Source organism: Larus michahellis, chromosome 1, assembly GCF_964199755.1.
Source record: "Larus michahellis chromosome 1, bLarMic1.1, whole genome shotgun sequence".
Lineage (NCBI taxonomy): Eukaryota > Metazoa > Chordata > Aves > Charadriiformes > Laridae > Larus > Larus michahellis.
In genome coordinates, this window is record NC_133896.1 from 1,367,873 (window position 1) to 1,390,909 (window position 23,037).

The following is a 23,037-nucleotide window of genomic DNA, read 5'->3' on the forward strand; positions in this document are numbered from 1 at the left end:
GCAGAACGGAACATACAGAAGCTGAAGCACCAGCCAGAGGAGCTCCTAATTGAAGGAGTCTTCAATTTTATGGATCCTTTTTAGACAAAGGCTGGCTTGAGCCATAAAGCTTTGAAAACAGGGGAGGCTTCACGCTTGAAAGGCAGCCCCAAGGCGCTTCTCTTACACCCCGGCCTCCCGACAAAGAGCTGCCTGTCTCCATTCTTCGGTCAAGTGGTACCTCCAAAGGACGATACGCCCAAGGTCATCATTCCCAAGCCAAGACAGTTGACCAACCCTCTCAGCTATTGAGCAGCCTCTCCCCAGGGTCTCCTACAGGCTTTTGAAGGACGGGTCTAACGGACGTCGCCGCACTGAGCTCGAGCAAGCTTTAGGCAAAGAGAATGCATGCAAAGTCAAGTCTTCTGCTCAACAAGATGTCCTGGTTTGAGGTAAAACAGAACCAACTTTCTGGTTCAGTAATTTTATTTCTTAGCTAGGCCTCTTCCAACTCTCCGAAATTAACTGCACGTTGCGTCGAAAACAGCTCGTTCAGGGTAAGACCAATGTTTACAGTTTGTGCCAAGGGATGGTACGCAGAGAGGCCCCGGCTTGTACTTATTGCTGTAACAACCAAGGTCGGCTCATTTCGTTATTTGCCCCGTTGGAGGGTCGGAAGCGGAAAAGCGCAGAGGGGTCCCACCTGCGGGGAGGAGCGGACAGGACAGGCGACCCAAAATTGACCAACAGGGGTATTCCATCCCATCTGCCCCACGCTCGGCTTAAAAGCTGAGGGATCAAAGGCTCAGCCCTCTTCCTTCAATGGCCGACGTCCGAGGAGGACCCTGTCTGTTCGTCTGCCTTTGATCCCGATCCGTGAGTTCCTGACTCCATCTGTGGAATCCAGTTCCCACCCGTTGCCGAGTCCGGCCTGGGACCTCCCCAGTGCCTGCCGGTGACGTCATCCTGGGAGCTTAATACAGTTTTATATATGCTGTATCTATTTAATTGTTTTCCTTTTTATTATTAGTATTTCATTAAAGTAGTTTAGCTTCTTCTAAACTCGTAGATCTCTCCATCTCCTCTCCGTGTACGAGAGGCTGGGGAGGAGCATCTGTCGCCGGCCATTGGCTCATTTGGCCAAAACCACGACACAAGACTTTGAAGGTGATTTAAGAGGTCCAGTAAAGGTAGGCATCTTCCAGTAGACGGTCTGCCAGCCAGACTTGGGTTGGTTATTGAGAAAACAGACGGCAGCTTGTGCGCTGGAGACGCGGTTTCACCACGAGGCCAGGACTGGTGACGGAGTCCAGCAAAGACCCCTGAAACTTTTCTCCTTTTCCAGCACATCAAATTTAAGGAAGAAACGGGCCTGTTCGACGCCAGTCTGAGAGACAGATACCAAACCAGCACAAAGACAAATGACGAGGTGGAGGTGCTGTGAGAACCAAGGGCTTCCAGCTCAAAAGGCAAGTATGTGGTGGGCTTTTCGGCAAAACCCTGCTGTTTTCCTTCTGGGCTTCCACCAACATGTTTAACTTGTTGGGTTTTTTTCCCCAAATTATAATCTCCGGCCCCTTCCTTGAAAGAATTCAACTGCTACCGTAGGCGATCTTTACCGTGGAAGATTTACATTGCAGCAAGGAAGACTTCAATAAGCCACCAGAAAAACCTAAACCTCAGAATCACAGAGTAACTAAGGGTGGAAGCAGCAGACCTGGAGGCCTTTGGAAGCAGCAGACCTGGAGGTCTCTGCTCAAAGCAGAGGCCACCTAAGTCAAGCCCATTCAGGGCGGTTATGGATGTCTCCAAGGACGGAGACCTCCTCAGCCCTGGTCCTTCTTGCAGGGTTTACCCATCCTAATGCAGCCCAGGGGCAACTTGATCTCCTAAACCCCAAACCACCACGTTGCTTTCCAGCCGGTTGTCCCAAGGCTGACCTGCTGCATGGGGTGGGCTGGAACTGGATGATCTTTAAGGTCCCTCCCTTCCAACCCAAACCATTTTGTGATTCTCTGGCTACCAGGGTGCAGGACACGCGGATTTTGGGAAGCAGCTCTTTGGTTTAGGGATGAAGGGTTGGACACGAAGGGGTTGGGATGAAAGGCCGGGATGAAAGGTTGGTTGGACAACGCCAACCCACGCCAGCCTCAAAGCAACAGGCGGCACCGAGAACAAGCACACACAAAAGAAGAGCGACGTGACACCACCAAACACATCTAGGCTGTCCGAGACGCTAAAGCAAATCCCTACCACCTGCTTTACACCTTCGAGGACCTCGGGAGGGGACAGCGAGTGTGGCCGTGTCAGACGCTGCGGCCGATCGGCGCTCGAAGGTTCCAACCACCCGGCTGCAGGCAACGCGGGGGTTTTACATGGAATTCCCTTCTCATCACCCGAAACCGAAAAAGCTTTAAACCAGGTTTGTAAACAAGGCGGAAGGCGGCGAGTGCCCGACTTCTTTCACCTCCCGGGTTCTCCTCGCTGAGACGACCCGTTTCTCATGCGCTTTGTGGGCTCCTCCCCGCACGCCAGCACTGACGGCGGGGTGCAAGGGCAGCGAGATTTTATTTCCCTTAAAATGGTTTGGAAAAGGACGCCAAAATTATTTCCAGCATGCTTCGATTGGTAAAAGGTGTTTTGGGTTGTTTTGGGTTTGTTTTTTTTTTTATTTAGTTAGGGGTTATACTTCTACCCAATATTACCATTAAATTAACTTTAGGGACAGATCAAAGGAAATCCATATCAGAATTAGTCACTTACATGAACCCCGCCTGGCTACGAGCTACGTATAATTTCTGCCTCCTAGAAAGCACTTTATGAATCAACATTAAACGACAAACCAACCCGCACTTCACCCACGATGGGAAAAAAAAAAACCAAAACCCAACGCAGCAGCTTGCAGCCGCTTATCTGCGCCGCGCGCTTTACGAACGCTCTGCCCCGCAGACAAACTAACGAAGAAACACCGAAGAAATGAGGATCAGAACGACGAGCACGACTGAAACAAGTTTCATCCTTACGTTTGGTACGGCTCTTCCGCATTAAAGGTACTCCAAGTCGTCTGGAAATGCCTTTATGCAACTCCGAACACACAGCGTAGGTTGGCTGGTTGAATGATCCTTGAATCCTGTGGTTTAGGTAAACTTTTCCCTACAGCCGACCTCTTCAGCGCTGTATAAGACACAGGCGAGGTCGCAACTGCTCCTCAAGATACTCGGTTACGGCACGCCTCGTTCCCCTGAAATAATTAGCAGTTAAAAGGCGATAAACGATGCCGCATGGGGAGCAGACGGACAAATGGATGGACAGACCGAAGTGAACGGACCACTTTGTGGACAAGGAACCGGCTGAATGGCTGCACTCAAAGGGTTGTGGCCAACGTCCACGTGGCGACCAGTGACGAGCTGCATTCCTCAGGGGTCAGTACTGGGACCAGTGCTGTTTAACGTCTTTGTTGGTGACGTGGACAGCGGGATTGAGGGCACCCTCAGCAAGTTTGCCGATGACACCAAGCTGAGTGGCGCGGTCAACACGCTGGAGGGACAGGATGGCATCCAGAGGGACCTGGACAGGCTGGAGAGGTGGGTCCCTGTGAACCTCATGGGGTTCAACCAGGCCAAGTGCAGGGTCCTGCCCCTGGGTGGGGGCAATGCCAAGGACAAATCCAGGCTGGGCGGAGAATGGCTGGAGAGCAGCCCTGAGGAGAAGGACTTGGGGGTGTTGGTGGACGAGAAGCTCAACACGAGCCGGCAACGTGCGCTGGCAGCCCAGAAACCCCCCGCAGCCTGGGCTGCATCCCCAGCAGCGTGGGCAGCAGGGCGAGGGGGGGATTCTGCCCCTCTGCTCCGCTCGGGGAGACCCCCCTGCAGTGCTGCCTCCAGCGCTGGGGCCTCAGCACAGGAGAGACACGGAGCTGTTGGAGCGGGGCCAGAGGAGGCCCCGGAGATGCTGGGAGGGCTGGAGCCCCTCTGCTGTGGGGACAGGCTGAGAGAGCTGGGGGGGTTCAGCCTGGAGAAGAGAAGGCGCCGGGGAGACCTTCCAGCCCCTGCCAGTCCCTAAAGGGGCTCCAGGAAAGCTGGGGAGGGACTCTGGAGCAGGGAGGGGAGCCATGGGACGAGGGGGAAGGGTTTTCCACTGGAAGAGGGGAGATTGGGATGAGATATTGGGAAGAAATCCTTTGCTGTGAGGGGGGTGAGCCCCCGGCCCAGGTTGCCCAGAGAAGCTGTGGCTGCCCCATCCCTGGAGGGGTTCAAGGCCAGGTTGGACGGGGCTTGGAGCAACCTGGGCTGGTGGGAGGTGTCCCTGCCCAGGGCAGGGGGTGGCACTGGGTGGCCTTTAAGGTCCCTTCAACCCAAACCATTCTGTGAGTCTACGGTTTCTTTTGAGGAGAGCGGGCAGAGGTATTATCTCTGAAAAGCAAAGGGATCCCCGCGGTTTCCTGGCAGCAGAGCTGAGGCGCTTCACACACACGTATCTGCCCGGCAGGACAAGAAGAGCCACGCGGGGAAACTCTGCTCAGACGCAGGACTGTCTGTGACGGCCAGTGCAGCGCGGAGAGATGCCTCCCGGGAGCACAACGGCTAAAACACTTCAGGGAACCTGGGATTTACATTAAAGACAACCTGGACAACACAGGTAAGAGCCCAGAGAAACCACAGCAGAGGAAAACAAACCCCAAGACTTTCCCCAGGCAGCGAGATCCCATCCTTACAGGGTGGTTGGGGTATTAAAAAATCAAAACACGTCCCAAATGCTTCAAGCTGTCCTTTTGATGGGGCAGTTTGTAGCGAGCGTGAGCAGCCAGAGCGCAGCCCAGACCTCTAAAACACCTTCAGCGTCTTGTCCCGGCGCAGGGCTCAGGTGAAATCCATCTTCTTCACCCCCTTGCATCCCTCGCCCACCCCCCATTCTCCGCCCTGCCCCAAGGGCTGACCAGGAACTCCTCTGAGCACGTTGCAAAATGGTTCTAATCTCCCCCCTGAACGGATCTGCATTAATTGCGGCATCGTTAACTAACACAGCGCAGAAGCCAGAGTCCTCTGACTGTTCTTGGCCCCCTCGGGCAGGGACTCAGCAGCCAGGAGCTGAGCAAACAGCGGTTTGGGTTGTTTCGGGCAAAGGAATCATCTCTGAAATAACGATCTCCCTATTTCAACTGAAACGAGATCTTCATACGGGCATAACCACGGCCGGCGGCTCAGACCCACCGAAGAACCACCGTGGGCTGGGACCAGCATCGAGCCCCTTCACGGAACCCAAATTCTGCCCAAGGGCTTTCTGAAGGGTGAAGCCCGTGTCCTGGGGGGGGCACAGGAGGAAAGCGGCTGCCTAAATCCCCACACCCTCGACCGACGGGGCTCTCCTCGCTTAGCGGAATCGCTGCGGAAAGAAACGCTGCTGCAAACTCTCCTGGTAACCGGGGACGTCACTCTGCGCCGCCCGCTCAAGTGAATTGGGAAAAAAAGTGGGGGGAAAACACGAGTTTGTGGCAACAAATGGTGTAAAGATTTATCAGCCGGTGGGAAGATGGTGGAGTTGAAGGGAGCTTGGGAGGGCACGGAAGGAATTCTGCTCCACAGGATTCAGGCTTCGAGACGGCAGGGCAGTGAGGGGGGCGGGAGACTCGCCCCTCCGGGACTCACAGCGCATGAGATAAAAGGAATCGGAATTCTCTTTCTAGCAGAGACCTTCCAGCCCCTTCCAGTCCCTCAAGGGGCTCCAGGAAAGCTGGGGAGGGACTCTGGAGCAGGGAGGGGAGCCACGGGACGAGGGGGAAGGGTTTTCCACTGGAAGAGGGGAGATTGGGATGAGATCTTGGGAAGAAATCCTTTGCTGTGAGGGGGGTGAGCCCCTGGGCCAGGGTGCCCAGAGAAGCTGTGGCTGCCCCATCCCTGGAGGGGTTCAAGGCCAGGTTGGACGGGGCTTGGAGCAACCTGGGCTGGTGGGAGGTGTCCCTGCCCAGGGCAGGGGGTGCCACTGGGTGGCCTTTAAGGTCCCTTCCGACCCAAACCCTTCTGCGATTCTGTGATTCCCGGGAAGGTGTCGGCAGCCACCGAAGACGTTGGGGGAAGAGCAAAGGAGGAAAACTCCGTACGACGGAGCCACCAAGGGCACTGGAGCCCCACAGGTAGTGACGCACCCGCACAAAGGGAGAAACGACGGGCTTGGGGGGGGGGGGGGGGGGGGGGGGGGGAAGGCGGGGAGGAAACAAAGTCACCCCCAGCCGGATCACTAAGAGGGACCAGATCCATCTCCACCAGGACAGCACGAGAACAGAAAACACATACTGAGTCCCAAATTGAGCTGTAAGGTTAAATCCTGGGGAGAAAGAGCTCGCTTAAAGGGATCAGAATGGAGGAGGGGGCTCCGGCTACGACACCGGGCCGGGAGGGCGACGCTGGATGGCATTTGGGGCGACCCCGGTTGGGGTGACCCCCCCCCAGGCTTCCCCCGCCGCCTCCCGCAATCCTCCCCCCCCCACGCTGCCCCGTTATAAGGAAGACCGAAGGAGGCGGAAGGCGCTGCCCGGGACCGGGGTTCCCCTCGGAGGGCGGCCAGACCCCACCCGCACCCCCCAGGGCGGCCCCGGGGAGCGGAGCCAGCGCCTCCCCGGCGGGCCGGACCCTCCCGCCCCCCCACCCCCACCCCCGGGGCCTCACCGATCGCTGGAGCTCGCCCAGCCAGCAGCTCGCCCGCTCCTTGCCGGTGGGGTCCGGGTCGTGGTAAAGGGCCTGCACAGCCTGGTAAACCACCTGCAGGCTGGGCTTCCCCCCGCCGCCCTCCATGGCCGCCTCCTGCTCCCCTCAGCGCCGCCCGCAGCCGCCGCCGCCGCCCGCCGCCATCTCCGCTGCCGGGACGGGCCGGTGCCACCGCGCAGCGCGTCCCCCCCGGAAACACGCGCCCGGCGACGCGCGGGTTCCGCTTCCTTCCCCGGCCGCATCCCGCCCTTCCGCTTCCTCCCCTTCCGCCCCGCACCGCTCCCACCCCGCTCGGCTCCCCCCGGGCGACGACACCTCCCCTCCCTCCCCCCGGACCAGCGACAAGGGGGAGGTCGCAGCCCGCCCCCCTCCCCCGGAACGGTCCCGCCGGTGTTGGGGTGCGGCGGGCAAAGCGCTCCGGGCGCGGCGGGAAGGAGCCGCGGGGCCACCGTGGGCCCGGCCGCGGGGGGGCGACGCAGCCACTGGGGACCCGGGGCGGGATGGGACCGGTCACACCAGTGACCGTCGACTGGTATGGGGGGGGTCCCATCCTCCCCCCCAGTCCCGTCACGCCGTCCCACCGGGGCCCCATCACCCCCCCCAGCCCCATTACCGCGTCCCACTGGGGTCCCATCGCCCCCCCCATCCCATCAGCCCATCTCTCTGTGGTCCCACCATCCCCCCAGTCCCATCACCCCACCCCACTGGGGTCCCATTGCCCCCCCCAGTCCCATCACCCCCTCCCACCAGGGTCCCATCACCCCCCCATCCCATCACCCCACCCCACTGGGGTCCCATTGCCCCCCCCAGTCCCATCACGCTCTCCCACTGGGGTCCCATCACCCCCCCGTCCCATCACCCCCTCCCACCAGGGTCCCATTGCGTCCCCCAGTCCCATCACCCCATCCCACCAGGGTCCCATCACCCCCCCATCCCACCAGCCAATCCCACTGGGGTCCCATCGCCCCCCAGTCCCATCACCCCACCCCACTGGGGTCCCATTGCCCCCCAGTCCCATCACCCCCTCCCACCAGGGTCCCATTGCGTCCCCCAGTCCCATCACCCCCCAGTCCCATCAGCCCGTCCCACTGGGGTCCCATCACCCCCCCCAGTCCCATCACCCCCTCCCACCAGGGTCCCATCACCCCCCCATCCCATCAGCCCATCCCACTGGGGTCCCATTGCGTCCCCCAGTCCCATCACCCCACCCCACTGGGGTCCCATTGCCCCCCCCAGTCCCATCACGCTCTCCCACTGGGGTCCCATCACCCCCCCCAGTCCCATCAGCCCGTCCCACTGGGGTCCCATCACCCCCCCGTCCCATCACCCCCCCCAGTCCCATCACCCCCTCCCACCAGGGTCCCATCACCCCCCCATCCCATCAGCCCATCCCACTGGGGTCCCATCGCCCCCCCGTCCCATCACCCCACCCCACCAGGGTCCCATTGCGTCCCCCAGTCCCATCACCCCCCAGTCCCATCACCCCCTCCCACTGGGGTCCCATCACCCCCCCATCCCATCACCCCCTCCCACTGGGGTCCCATTGCGTCCCCCAGTCCCATCACCCCCTCCCCCTGGGGTCCCATCACCCCCCCGTCCCATCACCCCCCCCAGTCCCATCACCCCCTCCCACTGGGGTCCCATCACCCCCCAGTCCCATCACCCTCTCCCCCTGGGGTCCCATTGCCCCCCAGTCCCATCAGCCCCATCCCACTGGAGTCCCACTGGGGTCCCATCACCTCCCCCCCCCAGTCTCCTGACCCCATCCCACCGGTGTCCCATCACCCCCCCAGTCCCATCAGCCCCATCCCATTGGGGTCCCATTGGGGTCCCATCGCCCCCCCCCCCCCAATCCCCTGTCCCCATCCCACTGGGGTCCAATCCCCCTTTCCATGGCCTCAGCCCCACGGATGCTTGTCTTTTTTCGGAAGGGGGCTGACCCACGAGACCTGCCCCCCCGGAGCCCTCGTCCCACCGAAATTTGGGGGGAGATAACGAGATCTGGGGGGGGACACCCCAGGGAAGAAGAGGGGAGCGTGGCGGGGTGCTCGGCCCGTGCTGAGCCGTTTTAGGTCGGCATGATCTCTCCCACCCCTGTACTGAGCTCCGGCACCTTCTGTGGTCGGAAAACCGGGATCTTCCACCGGACGGGGGCACTTTGGGTTAATCCGGACCTTTTTTTGACCCCTCTCTGAATTCCCGGCGCTGGGAGGATCAGCAAACCTGCGGATCAGCGGGAAAAGAGCTGCGGCGGCGGCAGGGGACGGCTCCCCGCATCCCCGCTGCCTTCACGCCGTGGCCGGGATCCACCCCGCATCCCGTGGGAAGGGGCTTTGCCGCTGGGTGATCCCCCCCGGCCGCGGGGAACAGGCTTCGGCTGGGGGGACGGGGAGCGAGCGGAAGCCCCAAACTGGGGGTGATGCTCGTTTTCCTGCCTCCCTCGTGGGGGTGTGTGTCCCCGGCATGGTGCCGAAATTCCCTGTCCCTGCTGACTCCGCTCCGGCACGCGGGGTTTAATCCTCCGGCTCCGCTGCCAGCGGATCTGGTCGGATGCGTTGATGGGAAAGGGTCAAATCCAGACCCAACCATCCCATCGGGGGGCCGCCGTGAGCCGGACCCCCCTCCCCTTTCCCGGGACTGGGCTGCCTGTTGTCCCGCACTCCAGCTCCAAACATGGATGCGGGGCTGATCCAGACCCAAATTTGGTACAAATTCGGTACAAACACCAACTCTGGCAGGAGACCGGGGACCGCTCGTTAAAAGCAAGTGATCTGGCGCAGAAAGATCCCAACAAAGAGGAGCGAGATCCAAAACGGAGCCGTTTATGGGTCTCCTGGAGGAACGGGGTGTAGGAGAGGCCGGTCAGACCGGCTCCCCGCACCCAGGAGCTACGGGATCCGCGCGATATATTTTATATTAGAAATATATTAAGCGGGGGTATATTAAAATCCCAGACCACGAGTTGACTGGGCACATGGGTGGCAAGCTCTCAGATTCAAAACCCCGTGGTCTCTACGGATAAAACACCAACCGAGGGGTCAACCGCCTTTGGATCACAGACCGGACCCGAACGTGACTCGTGTAGGACAACGCCACGTTGGCCCTGAAGCCACGTTGGCCGTAACCGGTCTTTTTCAGGATGGAAAACGACGGCGTATTATTCAGCAAATTCATTCCCCACCTAACTCCCCCGTCCATAAGCCCAACAAATCCCACCAGAACTGGGGGGTGATGGTATGTCAACATCTAGAGGGCATTTTAACGGGAGGAGGTTCCACCCGTAAGGTCTGGAGAAGGTGTAACCACCCCCCAGCCCGCCTGGAGGGGAAGGGGGTGTCCGTCCCTGAGGGGGAACGACGGGGACCCAACCAAAGGGTGTGATTTTTAGGCGTAAGGTGGCAGGCGGTGTATTCCCTCCCACGCCTCGCAGCGGACACCGGAGTTGAGGTCACCCTTCAATGAGGAGCTCCTGCAAGTCCTGGGAACTTCAGGACTGGGAGGAGCTGGTCGGGATCCCGGCAAGGCCGAATCCCAGGGTTCATTTCAATTGCCCACCTGCTCCTGAGGACGGGGAGGGACAGTGACTCGTGACAAGACACCTCATTTCTCGATACGCAACGTTTTACATCATCAGGCCACGGCCCGACGATAGATGGAGACCCTTCAGCCTACGTAGAGGACTCACAGAAGGAGGATGACAACAGAGATTATGTCAATGAGCTCCCGACAAAGCCCAATGAGCTTCCATATGGTTTGGGTCAACCATGGGGTGGCAGTGTTCCCCATCATGGTTGTCACCATGGGCTAAACCTCTACTGGCTCCTTCCCTGTCGGATATCGGACCCATCGCTGGAGATGCACCCTTAAAATATGGACCTTGTTCCCCATCCTTGGAAGACGGGGAGAGTCTGCTTCTGCTCCACAGGGAATGCCACAGCCCAGCACAATCCAGAAGATGATGATGCTCATGGCACACCGTGGCTGGGTCAAGGGGGACACTCAGGAGACAACGGCTTGGTCAGATGACGCAGGTCTAGGGCATGGATCAGGGATCCAGGTGGAACCACCAAGCAGATCCTTTGTCCAAAGGACCTCAAAAGCATTGATGTTGATCTCCCACGCAACACACTCACCCTCCCCACCTCCCATGGCGTGATGGTGGGCTGGCTACGTGCTCGCCTGGGACAACCCGAGGGAAGGTAGATACTTGTGGTCCTCATGGCAAGTAGATTTTCTAAAATACGCTCCAAATAAACGGGGATATATTTCAACTGGGCTAGAGATGGGCAGTGGTTTAGGTACGGTCTACCCGTGCCCTCAAGCTCATGTGAAAGACGTCATTTTGGGATTAGGACCATGGTTTGGGCACCCTCAGACAAAGGATCACATTTCAAAAATAAAGATAGACAGAGATGGGCTGAATCTGGAGGAATCTGGTGGATCTTCCACCCCCCTCATCATCACCAGCCCAACGTTTTTCCTGAACGGACTTCTTAAAACTCAACCACAGCTTGGCACTTGGACCAGTGAGTCCCAAACCTCAACCAGTCCCTGCCCGTTACCATGGGTGGCAACATCACCTGGACAGCAACTGGTAGACCACGACTGGTCTTCACCATCCGATCTGGAAAGCTTTCGATGGGAACCATGGTGAAACTTCAACTTCGGGTACAGATGATGATCATCAGTTGTCCGTTGGATGAACTGTCCGGGTTAATCATCTGCAATAAGATCGTTCTCCTTCCAAACACCTCTTCGAAGCTCCACGTGGAAGGTGGTCAACCATCAGGGTAACAAACGTCTCGTTTCCAGGCGATGGATGGACAAACCGCCTGTTACTCAGGTTGTCTTCCCTGGATCCTTGGTCCAACCTTATTCCTCGTCCTGATCGCTTGTTTGGCAATTAGTCTGGAGTCAAACCCAACGTGTGGGAAACCAGGCGTACCAGATTAAGAAGGATTTGGGGGGAAAACCCTTTAATTTCCTTTCCCTCTTGTAGTCATTATTGTCTAAGGATGAGGTCGCATCTAGCAATGACGATAATGCTCGTTCCCTTCTCCCAGGGATGGGACGGCAATCAAATCACTCAAATTACGAATGCGATTTCTCCGGTGGGTGATGAATCGGGTTGTCGGCGTTACTTCGTCACCCACCACCGTTAGATGCCGAATTTGGGTGGTCAGCAGAACCTGCCCCGAAGCATCCTGGCATCGACCTCGTTTGGCGTAATGACTCCCCAGCGCCCCACATTATCGGCTGCAGCCTTACGAAGCGTTGCGACACCCCAAGGCACCAACTCAGCCTGGGCAGGGAAGAGGAGCCGTGGTAATTACAGTCGGCGCTGCAATCACACCCGACTTAAACGGGACAACCGAACACCAGCTCCTAATGATCCTCCTAATGACCCTCACCTGGACACCTCATGGACCGCTAGTAATTAATCCCCAATTACAAACGATGGTACGTTTGATAACCTGGAACTCTGGCATCTGACACGGGGTGTTAATAATAGGAATTGCCAAAGATACACCAATTTAACTGGTCTTAATTTTCACCCGTTTACAGCTTAATGGGTGGTTGAGCGCTAATGATGATTGGGACACGCGTGGCCCAGACGACATGTCGGGCCGTGGAAGTCACAATCCCTTTTGCTCAATCCCATTAAGTCCTTAATGAAATTCAGCTGTTCTTCCAACCCGTGGTGCTCAGTTGGCCAACGCCACGCTGACCTTGGGCAAAGGTGGTGGCCCGCCATCTGAAGACCCTGGTGGTGCTGGCTTGGTGGCACTACCATCTACAAGATCCCATCCCCGTGGCGGGCAGATGCCTGCACCATGACATATCTTGGTCCTTGTGTATAAATTTAATATTTAACTTCCAACGCAACCATCGCCTTGACCGTATTTAGCGCGTAGACTCTCTTCTAGCCTGGAGACGTTTGTGTGCTAATAAATATTCCTCGTTTTTCCACTAATGAATCTAAACGAAAATACAACATAAACGCCTTTCAGCAGCACATCACCGGGAGCCATCCCTGCTCGGGGTCTGCCGCTAACGCCAGCTGACACACGGCCACGGTCTTGGCCACCAGGCCTGGGAGGTCGCCAAGTAGTTTAGCGACAGCGGCTCTCCTTCTAGCTGTGGGGGTGGTGGGTTTGGGGTTATATCTTGTGTCGGATCGCTGCGGCGGTGACGGATGCGGTACCCTCCTGTCTTAACTGAGGAACCCTCTCAGGACTTAAAACAACGGCATCGGGCCTGATGTGGGTCGGTGTCCTCCTCCTCAAGCATCAGGAGGCCAGAGAGGTGTCCCAAGGACACTGTGGTCTCACTCTTGGCGACCCGCAGGGATGCTGTGATCTACTGCTGATGACCCACAGGAATGGTGTGGTCACTGATGGTGACCCACAATGATGGTGTGGTCCCACTCCTGGTGACCCCCGGGATGCTGTGGTCCCTCTCCTGGTGACCCTCAAGGACACTCTGATCTCGCTCCTGGTGACCCACAGGGACGCTGTGATCTACTGCTGGTGACCCACAGGGTTGGTGTGGTTTCACTGCTGGTGACCCCAGGGACATTGTTGTCCCACTCCTGGGGACCCACAGGGACACTGTGGTCTACTGCTGGTGACACTGGGGATGGTGTGGTCCCACTCCTGGGGACCCACATCAAGGCTGTGGTCTCTCTCCTGGTGACCCCAGGGACCGTGTGGTCCCACTCCTGGTGACCCCAGGGACAGTGTGGTCCCACCCCTGGGGACCTACAAGGACACTGTGATCCACTGCTGATGACCCACAAGGATGGTGTGGTCCCACTCCTGGTGACCCACAGGGACGGCATGGTCCCATTCCCGGGGACCTACAAGGATGGTGTGGTTCCACTCCTGGTGACCCACAAGGACAGTGTGATTTACTGCTGGTGACCCACAGCGATGGTGCGGTCCCACTCCTGGTGACCCCAGGGACGCTGTGGTGACCCATTCCTGGTGACCTCCAAGTGGCCGTAGGCCAGGAGGTGGAGCGGTTGAGCACCCATGAAGGCGACCCATGGAAGAACCGGTGGAGGAGGATTCCCGCTGGCCTGGGGACCCGGCGCAACCTTGACCAACACAGCTGGGAGCCGGGGACATCCTTGACGAGCAGAGCAGAGACGCCGCGCTAACGAAGCGGCGGGATGAGAGAGCAGAAGCCAGCACCTCAGGACGGCGGTGGCACCTCAAGATGGCGGTGACCCCTCAAGACGGCGGTGACCCCTCAGGATGGTGGTGGCACCTCAAGACGGTGGTGACCCCTCAAGACGGCGGTGACCCCTCAAAATTAAGCACGGATGTGGCCGTGTGAGTAATTAATCATAAGAACCCTTCTTGCTTCATTAGCGGTAATTTGCAAGAACTAGTAATATTGAGCATCTCTTCGTTTTTCCGGGCGGCAGCGGTTCGGAATCGCGCTCTTGCTTTACCCACCACCGGTAATAAAGAAATGACAGGTCGCTAGTACTAATTAGTAACTAATTAGTAACAGCAATTATTAATAGTAGTCTTTAACATCGCTATTCGTCGGTGTTGTTACTATTCCTCCTGTTCCTGTTACCGCCGATGTGACCGTCAGTAATTACCAACAGCGTTTTACGCCGCAGCCACCGCAGACACGAACGGCGCCGAACGGCGCCGCTAATTTGCAGCAGGAGTAATTTATAGCGATTTTAATAAAGGAACGGACGGAACCCAGGGCGCCGAAGCCCCCTGGGTTTTGGGGCGCGTTGGGGGGGACACACCACCCCACCACCACCACCCTGAGGTCGGTGGGTGGGAGGGGACGTCCTGCGGCCGGCGGGACCCGGGGACCCCCCGTCAGCGAGTGGCCGCCCAGGAGCCGACCCCCTGCACCCACCCGCGTCTCCGCGCCGAAAAATAAAAAGAAAAAAACCCAAAAAAGGTCTAAAAAAAAAAAAATAAGTCGTCGCCCACCCGAAATGAGCTTCTCCGCGGGGTTTGCCGGGCAGGAGGGGGCCCGGGGAGACGGAGCCCCCCGGGGACGGACGCCCGGCCGGCTCGGTGACACGGGGCCTCTCGGAAGCGGCGCGGATGCGGATCCGTCGGCCGCCGGCCCCGCTCCTGGAGCCGTCTGGGGAGCGTCGCGCCCCGAGCCCTCCCCTCCCGGCGATACCCGCGTCGATATTTGGGCGTTTGCACGTTTCTGTGCTCGTGCCTTCGCTTCTGCAGGTGTGTTTGTGTGTGTGCACACGTGGACACGTCGGTGCCGACGCACCTGGGCATTGGTTGGGTGTTCGGGTGTTTGGGTATTTGGGTATTTAGATATTTGGATATTTAGATATTTAAATGTTTAGATATTTCGATATTTGGATATTTAGATATTTGGATATTTCGATATTTGGATATTTCGATATCTAGATATTTCGATATTTCGATATTTTGATATTTGGATATTTGGATATTTCGATATTTAGATATTTCGATATTTCGATATTTAGATATTTGGATATTTAGATATTTGGATATTTCGATATTTAGATATTTGGATATTTGGATATTTAAATGTTTACATATTTCAATATTTGGATATTTTGATATTTGGATATTCGGATATTTGGATATTTTGATATTACGATATTTAGATATTTTGATATTTCGATATTTAGATATTTGGATATTTGGATATTTCGATATTTCAATATTTCGATATTTCGATATTTCGATATTTGGATATTTAGATATTTAGATATTTGGATATTTAGATTTTTTTAGATATTTGGATGTTTAGATATTTAGATATTTAAATGTTTAGATATTGGATATTTAGATATTTCAATATTTCGATATTTCGATATTTTGATATTTAGATATTTGGATATTTGGATATTTAAATGTTTAGATATTTAGATATTTGGATATTTAGATATTTGGATATTTGGATATTTAGATATTTAAATGTTTAGATATTTAGATATTTGGATATTTCGGTATTTAGATATTTAGATATTTAGATATTTAGATATTTAGATATTTGGGTATTTGGATATTATTTAGATATTTATGTTTGTATCTGCGCAGAGGTAGAAGTTCATAAGTCGATACCTGCTTCCCCACCGGCAATTCTGTAATAACCTGTAATATCAATATATTTGCTTTATTCTTGGGGGGTTTATTTATTTATTTATTTATTTATTTATTTATTTAATTTTTTTTTTTTTTTACACTCACTTTCCGAGTGGTAATTTTGTAGTGACTTATAGTAGGGAGGGGGAGAGAGAGAGAATACTATTCCGTTTCATTCTAATTCCATTATCTCATATTATTATATTATATTATATTATATTATATTATATTATATTATATTATATTATATTATATTATATTATATTATATTAATTATATTATATTATATTACATTATATTATATTGTATTGTATTGTATTGTATTGTATTATATTATTATTACTTTACGTTATGTTATTCTTAAAGGTCCCTTCCAGCCCGGACAATTCTACGATTCTACGTTACGTTACGGTACCTTCTCTTAAGTCATATATTTCGTATAAAATATAAAAATTAAAAATCCATCATTTTAGCTGATATAAAAATACCCACTTCTTTTACATTTTGTATGTAATGTTAAACTCCAGCGACAGTCCCGATTTTGTGTGCAATGTGAATCTCTCTCTTAGGCATTTATGAAATCCATTTCTTTTCCCCTTTTTCCATTTCTTTCCACACCAACACGTGACCCCGGCACCCTCCGGAGCGCAGCCCCCCCCGCGTCCTCGCATGTCCCGGAGCCCCGAGGCCCCCTCCCAGGGTCCCCCCCGCCCAGGTCACCCCCGTCCCCTCCTGCCCCCCTCGTCCCCCTCGTTTGCTCTAATTAAGAGCCATCGCATCTCCCCTGCCCTCCGGGCCCCCCCGGCGTGGCCCAGCCCCGAGACCCCACGTGTGGGCAGGAGTGGGGCTGGGGGGGGGCGGCACCGTGGGGCACAGCTGGGCACAGCTGGATGGGGAACAGCTGGATGGAAAAGGCAGATTTTATCGGGGCAGGGGCACAGCTGGACGGTTCACAGCTGGATGGGAGGGGTAGATCTCATCGGGGCAGGGGCACAGCTGGATGGGGCACAGCTGGATGGAAAGGGCAGATTTTTGGGGGGCAGGGGCACAGCTGGATTGGGCAGGGGCACAGCTGGATTGGGCAGAGGCACAGCTGGATGGAAAAGGCAGATTTTCTTGGGGCAGGGGCACAGCTGGATGGAAGGGGCAGATCTCACTGGGGCAGGGGCACAGCTGGATGGGGCACAGCTGGATGGGAGGGGCAGATCTCACTGGGGCAGGGGCACAGCTGGATCATGCAGGGGCACAGCTGGGTGGATGCGGCAGAATTTATCGGGGCAGGGGCACAGCTGGATGGGGCACAGCTGGATGGGAGGGGCAGATCTCACTGGGGCAGGGGCACAGCTGGATGGGGCACAGCTGGATGGGAGGGGCAGATCTCACTGGGGCAGGGGCACAGCTGGATGGGGCACAGCTGGATGGGAGGGGCAGATCTCAATGGGGCAGAGGCACAGCTGGATGGGGCACAGCTGGATGGGAGGGGCAGATCTCACTGGGGCAGGGGCACAGCTGGATGGGGCACAGCTGGATGGGAGGGGCAGATCTCACTGGGGCAGGGGCACAGCTGGATGGGGCACAGCTGGGTGGGAGGGACAGATCTCAATGGGGCAGGGGCACAGCTGGATGGGGCACAGCTGGATGGGAGGGGCAGATCTCAATGGGGCAGAGGCACAGCTGGATGGGGCACAGCTGGATGGGAGGGGCAGATCTCACTGGGGCAGGGGCACAGCTGGATGGGGCACAGCTGGATGGGAGGGGCAGATCTCACTGGGGCAGGGGCACAGCTGGATGGGGCACAGCTGGGTGGAAGGGGCAGATCTCAATGGGGCAGAGGCACAGCTGGATGGGGCACAGCTGGGTGGAAGGGGCAGTTCTCAATGGGGCAGGGGCACAGCTGGATGGGGCACAGCTGGGTGGAAGGGGCAGATCTCAATGAGGCAGGGGCACAGCTGGATGGGGCACAGCTGGATGGGAGGGGCAGTTCTCAATGGGGCAGGGGCACAGCTGGATGGGGCACAGCTGGGTGGAAGGGGCAGATCTCAATGGGGCAGGGGCACAGCTGGACGGTTCACAGCTGGATGGAAGGGGTAGATCTCATCGGGGCAGGGGCACAGCTGGATGGGGCACAGCTGGATGGAAAGGGCAGATTTTATTGGGGCAGGGGCACAGCTGGATGGAAGGGGCAGATCTCAATGGGGCAGGGGCACAGCTGGATCATGCAGGGGCACAGCTGGATGGAAAAGGCAGATTTTATTGGGGCAGGGGCACAGCTGGATGGGTCACAGCTGGATGGAAAGGGCAGATTTTTGGGGGGCAGGGGCACAGCTGGATTGGGCAGGGGCACAGCTGGATTGGGCAGAGGCACAGCTGGATGGAAAAGGCAGATTTTCTTGGGGCAGGGGCACAGCTGGATGGAAGGGGCAGATCTCACTGGGGCAGGGGCACAGCTGGATCATGCAGGGGCACAGCTGGGTGGATGCGGCAGAATTTATCGGGGCAGGGGCACAGCTGGATGGGGCACAGCTGGATGGGAGGGGCAGATCTCACTGGGGCAGGGGCACAGCTGGATGGGGCACAGCTGGATGGGAAGGGGCAGATCTCAATGGGGCAGGGGCACAGCTGGATGGGGCACAGCTGGATGGGAGGGGCAGATCTCACTGGGGCAGGGGCACAGCTGGATGGGGCACAGCTGGATGGGAAGGGGCAGATCTCAATGGGGCAGGGGCACAGCTGGATGGGGCACAGCTGGGTGGAAGGGGCAGATCTCAATGGGGCAGGGGCACAGCTGGATGGGGCACAGCTGGATGGGGCACAGCTGGGTGGGAGGGGCGGATCTCAATGGGGCAGGGGCACAGCTGGATGGGGCACAGCTGGATGGGAAGGGGCAGATCTCAATGGGGCAGGGGCACAGCTGGATGGGGCACAGCTGGATGGGAGGGGCAGATCTCACTGGGGCAGGGGCACAGCTGGATGGGGCACAGCTGGATGGGAAGGGGCAGATCTCAATGGGGCAGGGGCACAGCTGGATGGGGCACAGCTGGGTAGATGGGGCAGATCTCAATGGGGCAGGGGCACAGCTGGATGGGGCACAGCTGGATGGGAGGGGCAGATCTCACTGGGGCAGGGGCACAGCTGGATGGGGCACAGCTGGATGGGAGGGGCAGATCTCACTGGGGCAGGGGCACAGCTGGATGGGGCACAGCTGGGTGGAAGGGGCGGATCTCAATGGGGCAGAGGCACAGCTGGATGGGGCACAGCTGGATGGGAGGGGCAGATCTCACTGGGGCAGGGGCACAGCTGGATGGGGCACAGCTGGATGGGAGGGGCAGATCTCAATGGGGCAGAGGCACAGCTGGATGGGGCACAGCTGGGTGGAAGGGGCAGATCTCAATGGGGCAGGGGCACAGCTGGATGGGGCACAGCTGGATGGGAGGGGCAGATCTCACTGGGGCAGGGGCACAGCTGGATGGGGCACAGCTGGATGGGAGGGGCAGATCTCACTGGGGCAGGGGCACAGCTGGATGGGGCACAGCTGGATGGGAGGGGCAGATCTCACTGGGGCAGGGGCACAGCTGGATGGGGCACAGCTGGATGGGAGGGGCAGATCTCAATGGGGCAGAGGCACAGCTGGATGGGGCACAGCTGGGTGGAAGGGGCAGATCTCAATGGGGCAGGGGCACAGCTGGATGGGGCACAGCTGGATGGGGCACAGCTGGGTGGGAGGGGCGGATCTCAATGGGGCAGGGGCACAGCTGGATGGGGCACAGCTGGATGGGAGGGGCAGATCGCGTTGAGGCTCGCACAGCTGGGCAGGGCCCAGCAGGGTTTGGCCGGGGCACATCTGGAGGAGTCACCGCCGGGCGGGGGGCAGGGGCTGCCGGGGGGAGTCACATCTGGCCGGGGCTGGGGCACAGCTGGGACGAACGGCCCCATCTCATCCCCCCCCCCCCCCCCCCTTCTCCCCCCCCTTCCCCGGTGCAGGGCGGGGCCGGGGGCGGGGCCGGGGGGCGGGGCCTGTCGGGGCGGGGCGGTGGCGCCGGGGCGGTTCCCGGGGCTCGGCGCGGCGCCGGCGGGCGGGAGGCCACGGTGAGGGGCGCGGGGCCGGGCGGGGGGAGTCGTTCCCCCCCACACACACCACCATCACCTCCCCGGGCGGGATCGGGGGCGGAGGGGAAGGGGCTACCGGGCCCCGGAGCATCCCGGGGGCGGCGGGAACGGGGGCTGCTGCCCACAGCCCCGCCCCCGGCCCCATAACCACCATGGATCCCCTGCCCCACACCCTGCCCTATGGCCACCCCAGGCCCTGCCTCTGTGCTGTAGCTGCCCCAGATCCCTGCCCTATAACCACCACGGACGGATCCCTGCCCTCTATCCCCCCCCCACCCCAGCCCCTGCCCTATAGCCACTGCAGACCCTGCCCTATAGCTGCCCCATAGCTGCCCCAGACCCCCGCCCTATAACCACTACAGACCTCTGCCCTATACCTGCCCAGGTCCCTGCCCTATAACCACCGCGGACCCCCTGCCCCATACGTGCCCTAGACTCCTGCCTAAAACCACTACACGCCCCTGCCCTATACCTGCCCCGGCCCTATAACCACCCTGTCCCCTGCCCTATAGCTGCCCCGGACCCTGCCCTATAGGTACCCCAGAGGTTGCCCTATAACCATGCTGTCACCTGCCCTATAGCTGCCCCAGGCCCTGCCCTATAGCTGCCACAGACCTTGCCCTGTCCCCTGCCCCATAGCTGCCCCAGACCCTGCCCTATAGGAGCCCCAGCCCTATAACCACCCCGTTCCCTGCCTTCCCCACCCCTGCCCTGCCCGCTGCTCCCCGCCCTGGGTGGGGGGGATGTCCCCTGGGGTCCCCTCCCTCACCCCGGGGGGGGAGGGGAGGGGGGGCTGGTTTTGGGGTGACCCGTCGGCGTCGGTGACGTGACCGTCTCCTCCGGGTGCTTGCCCAGGTGGCGGGTCCGCACGCCGGCAGGATGGTGCCGGTCCCCGTCGCGGCGCTCTGGGCTCTGGCTCCCCTCCTCATCCGGGCAGGTACCCACCGGCAGCGGGTGGGTTTGGGGACAACCCCCCACCCCGCACCCCCTTTCCTTCCCTGTGGGGACCCCGAGGCGTGGGGCGAGGCTGGGCTGCGGGCAGGCGCTGCCTGCAGGCAGGGGGTGACGGTTCCCGGCATGGCGGTGGTGACTCACCGGGCGGCTGCTTGGCATCGACGAGCCCTCGGCCTTGGCAGGAGCCGCCGCTCAACCTCAGATGCCACCAGCATCATCCTCGCCACTGTCCCAACGTCCCCCGCCCCCATCCCTGACCCACTTCCAGCACCCGGGATGGGATCCAACAGGGAACCCCCATGTCCTCCCGTCCCAGGGGGTGTCCTGCTCCCCCCGCCCCATCCCACCGCGTCCCCATCCCGGGACTCCTGGGGGAATCGGAGGGGCCAGCACGGGGATGGTGACGCCACTGTCCCCTCTCTCCTGCAGACCAGCCCCCCGTCACCGTCACAGCGGCCGTCGGCCAGGACGCCTGCCTGCCCTGCGGCACCCAGCCCTGGGGACGCCTGCGTGGGGTCACCCTCACCTGCACCCACCAGGCTGGCGCCCACCACCCCGTCCCCGTCCTCAGCCACCGCCTGGGCTGGCACCCGCCGCCGGAGCCGGGCTGGCACCCGCCGGAGGAGCCCGACAGCCGGTTTAGGGGCAGAGTCGCCTTCTGTGCCGTGGGACCGGGGGACACCGGCGTGTCCCTGCTGCTGAGGAACCTCAGCGATCCCGATTTCGGGAATTATTCCTGCTACGTGGCCGCCGCCGCCGCCGATGCCCCGCGGCTCCTCTGCAGCCTGGTCCTGAAGCCCGCCGAGGAAGGTGAGCGGGGTCGTGCCGGAGGACGGGTCCTCGGGGGGGTGACACCACCCTCTTTGGGGGTCCCCCCATTCTCCGGTGTGTCCATCACCTGGACCAGCCCCTGTCCCACCTGCCCCCCCGGGCACGGGGCAGGGAGCGTCGATGGTGGGGGGGGGTGTCTGGCTCCTGTCCCCACGTCCCTGTGTTGCTCCGCAGAGGTCCTGAAAAATGCCGAGCCGGACATGATCATGGTGGTGTGTGTCCTCACCGCCGCCTTCACCGCGGTGGCCATCGGGGTCCTCATCTGCTGCCGCTGCGGGAGGCGGTGCTGCGGGCGCAGAGGTGGGTGCTGCGACGGGGGGGGGCAGCCCGTGAACCCCCGATTCCGGTTGGGAGGGGGTTAGCAGCTGGCTCCTGGGTCCTTTGTGAACCCGGAGTTGGGATGGGATGGGGATGGGATGGGGATGGGGATGGGATAGGGGTGGTATTGGATGAGGAGGGGTGGGGATGGGGATGGGATGGGGATGGGGCTGGTATTGGATGGGAAGGGATGGGGCTGGGATGGGACGGTAATGGGGATAGGATGGAATGGGATGAGAATGGGATGGGGATGGGATAGGGGTGGTATTGGATGGGGAAGGGGTGGGGATGGGATGGGGATGGGGATGGGGATGGGGACGGGAATGGGATGGGGATGGGGACAGGGATTGGGCTGGTATTGGATGGGAAGGGATGGGGATGGGATGGGACAGTAATGGGGATAGGATGGAATGGGATGAGAATGGGATGGGGATGGGATAGGGGTGGTATTGGATGGGGAAGGGGTGGGGATGGGATGGGGATGGGAATGGGATGGGGATGGGGCTGGTACTGGATGGGAAGGGATGGGGATGGGATGGGACGGTAATGGGGATAGGATGGAATGGGATGAGAATGGGATGGGGATGGGATATGGGACGGGGAAGGGGTGGGGATGGGAATGGGGATGGGATGGGGATGGGGGTGGTATTGGATGGGGAAGGGATATGGATGGAACGCGATGGGACAGGAATGGGGATGGGGATGGGAGGGAATGGGATGAGAACGGGATGGGGATGGGATAGGGGTGGTATTGGATGGGGAGGGGTGAGGATGGGAATGGGGATCGGGACAGTGACGCGGATGGTGACGGGGACCAAGATGGGGGTGGGGATGAGGATGAGGGATGGGGATGGAATGGGATGGGATGGGAATGGGGATGGGATGGGGATGGGATGGAATGGGATGAGAATGGGATGGGGATGGGATAGGGGTGGTATTGGATGGGGAGGGGGTGGGGATGGGAATGGGAATGGGTTGGGGATGGGATGGGGACAGCAATATGATGGGAGTGGTATTGGATGGGGAAGGGG

General features: G+C 58.7%; 1 protein-coding gene across 2 annotated transcripts in view; it reads right to left on the reverse strand.

Moving 5' to 3' along the window:
* The window catches only part of TNPO3 (transportin 3), a 41,198-nt gene extending 34,326 nt beyond the window's left edge, over positions 1-6,872 (reverse strand). Inside the window, exon 1 of one of the 2 annotated variants that reach the window (XM_074573119.1) lies at positions 6,642-6,872. In XM_074573119.1, coding sequence (XP_074429220.1) covers positions 6,642-6,767 — 126 coding nt within the window. In that variant the 5' untranslated portion in view covers positions 6,768-6,872. The remainder of the gene's footprint in view (positions 1-6,641) is intronic. The other variant, XM_074573118.1, reaches the window with a different exon arrangement.
* Positions 6,873-23,037: the final 16,165 nt, after the last annotated feature.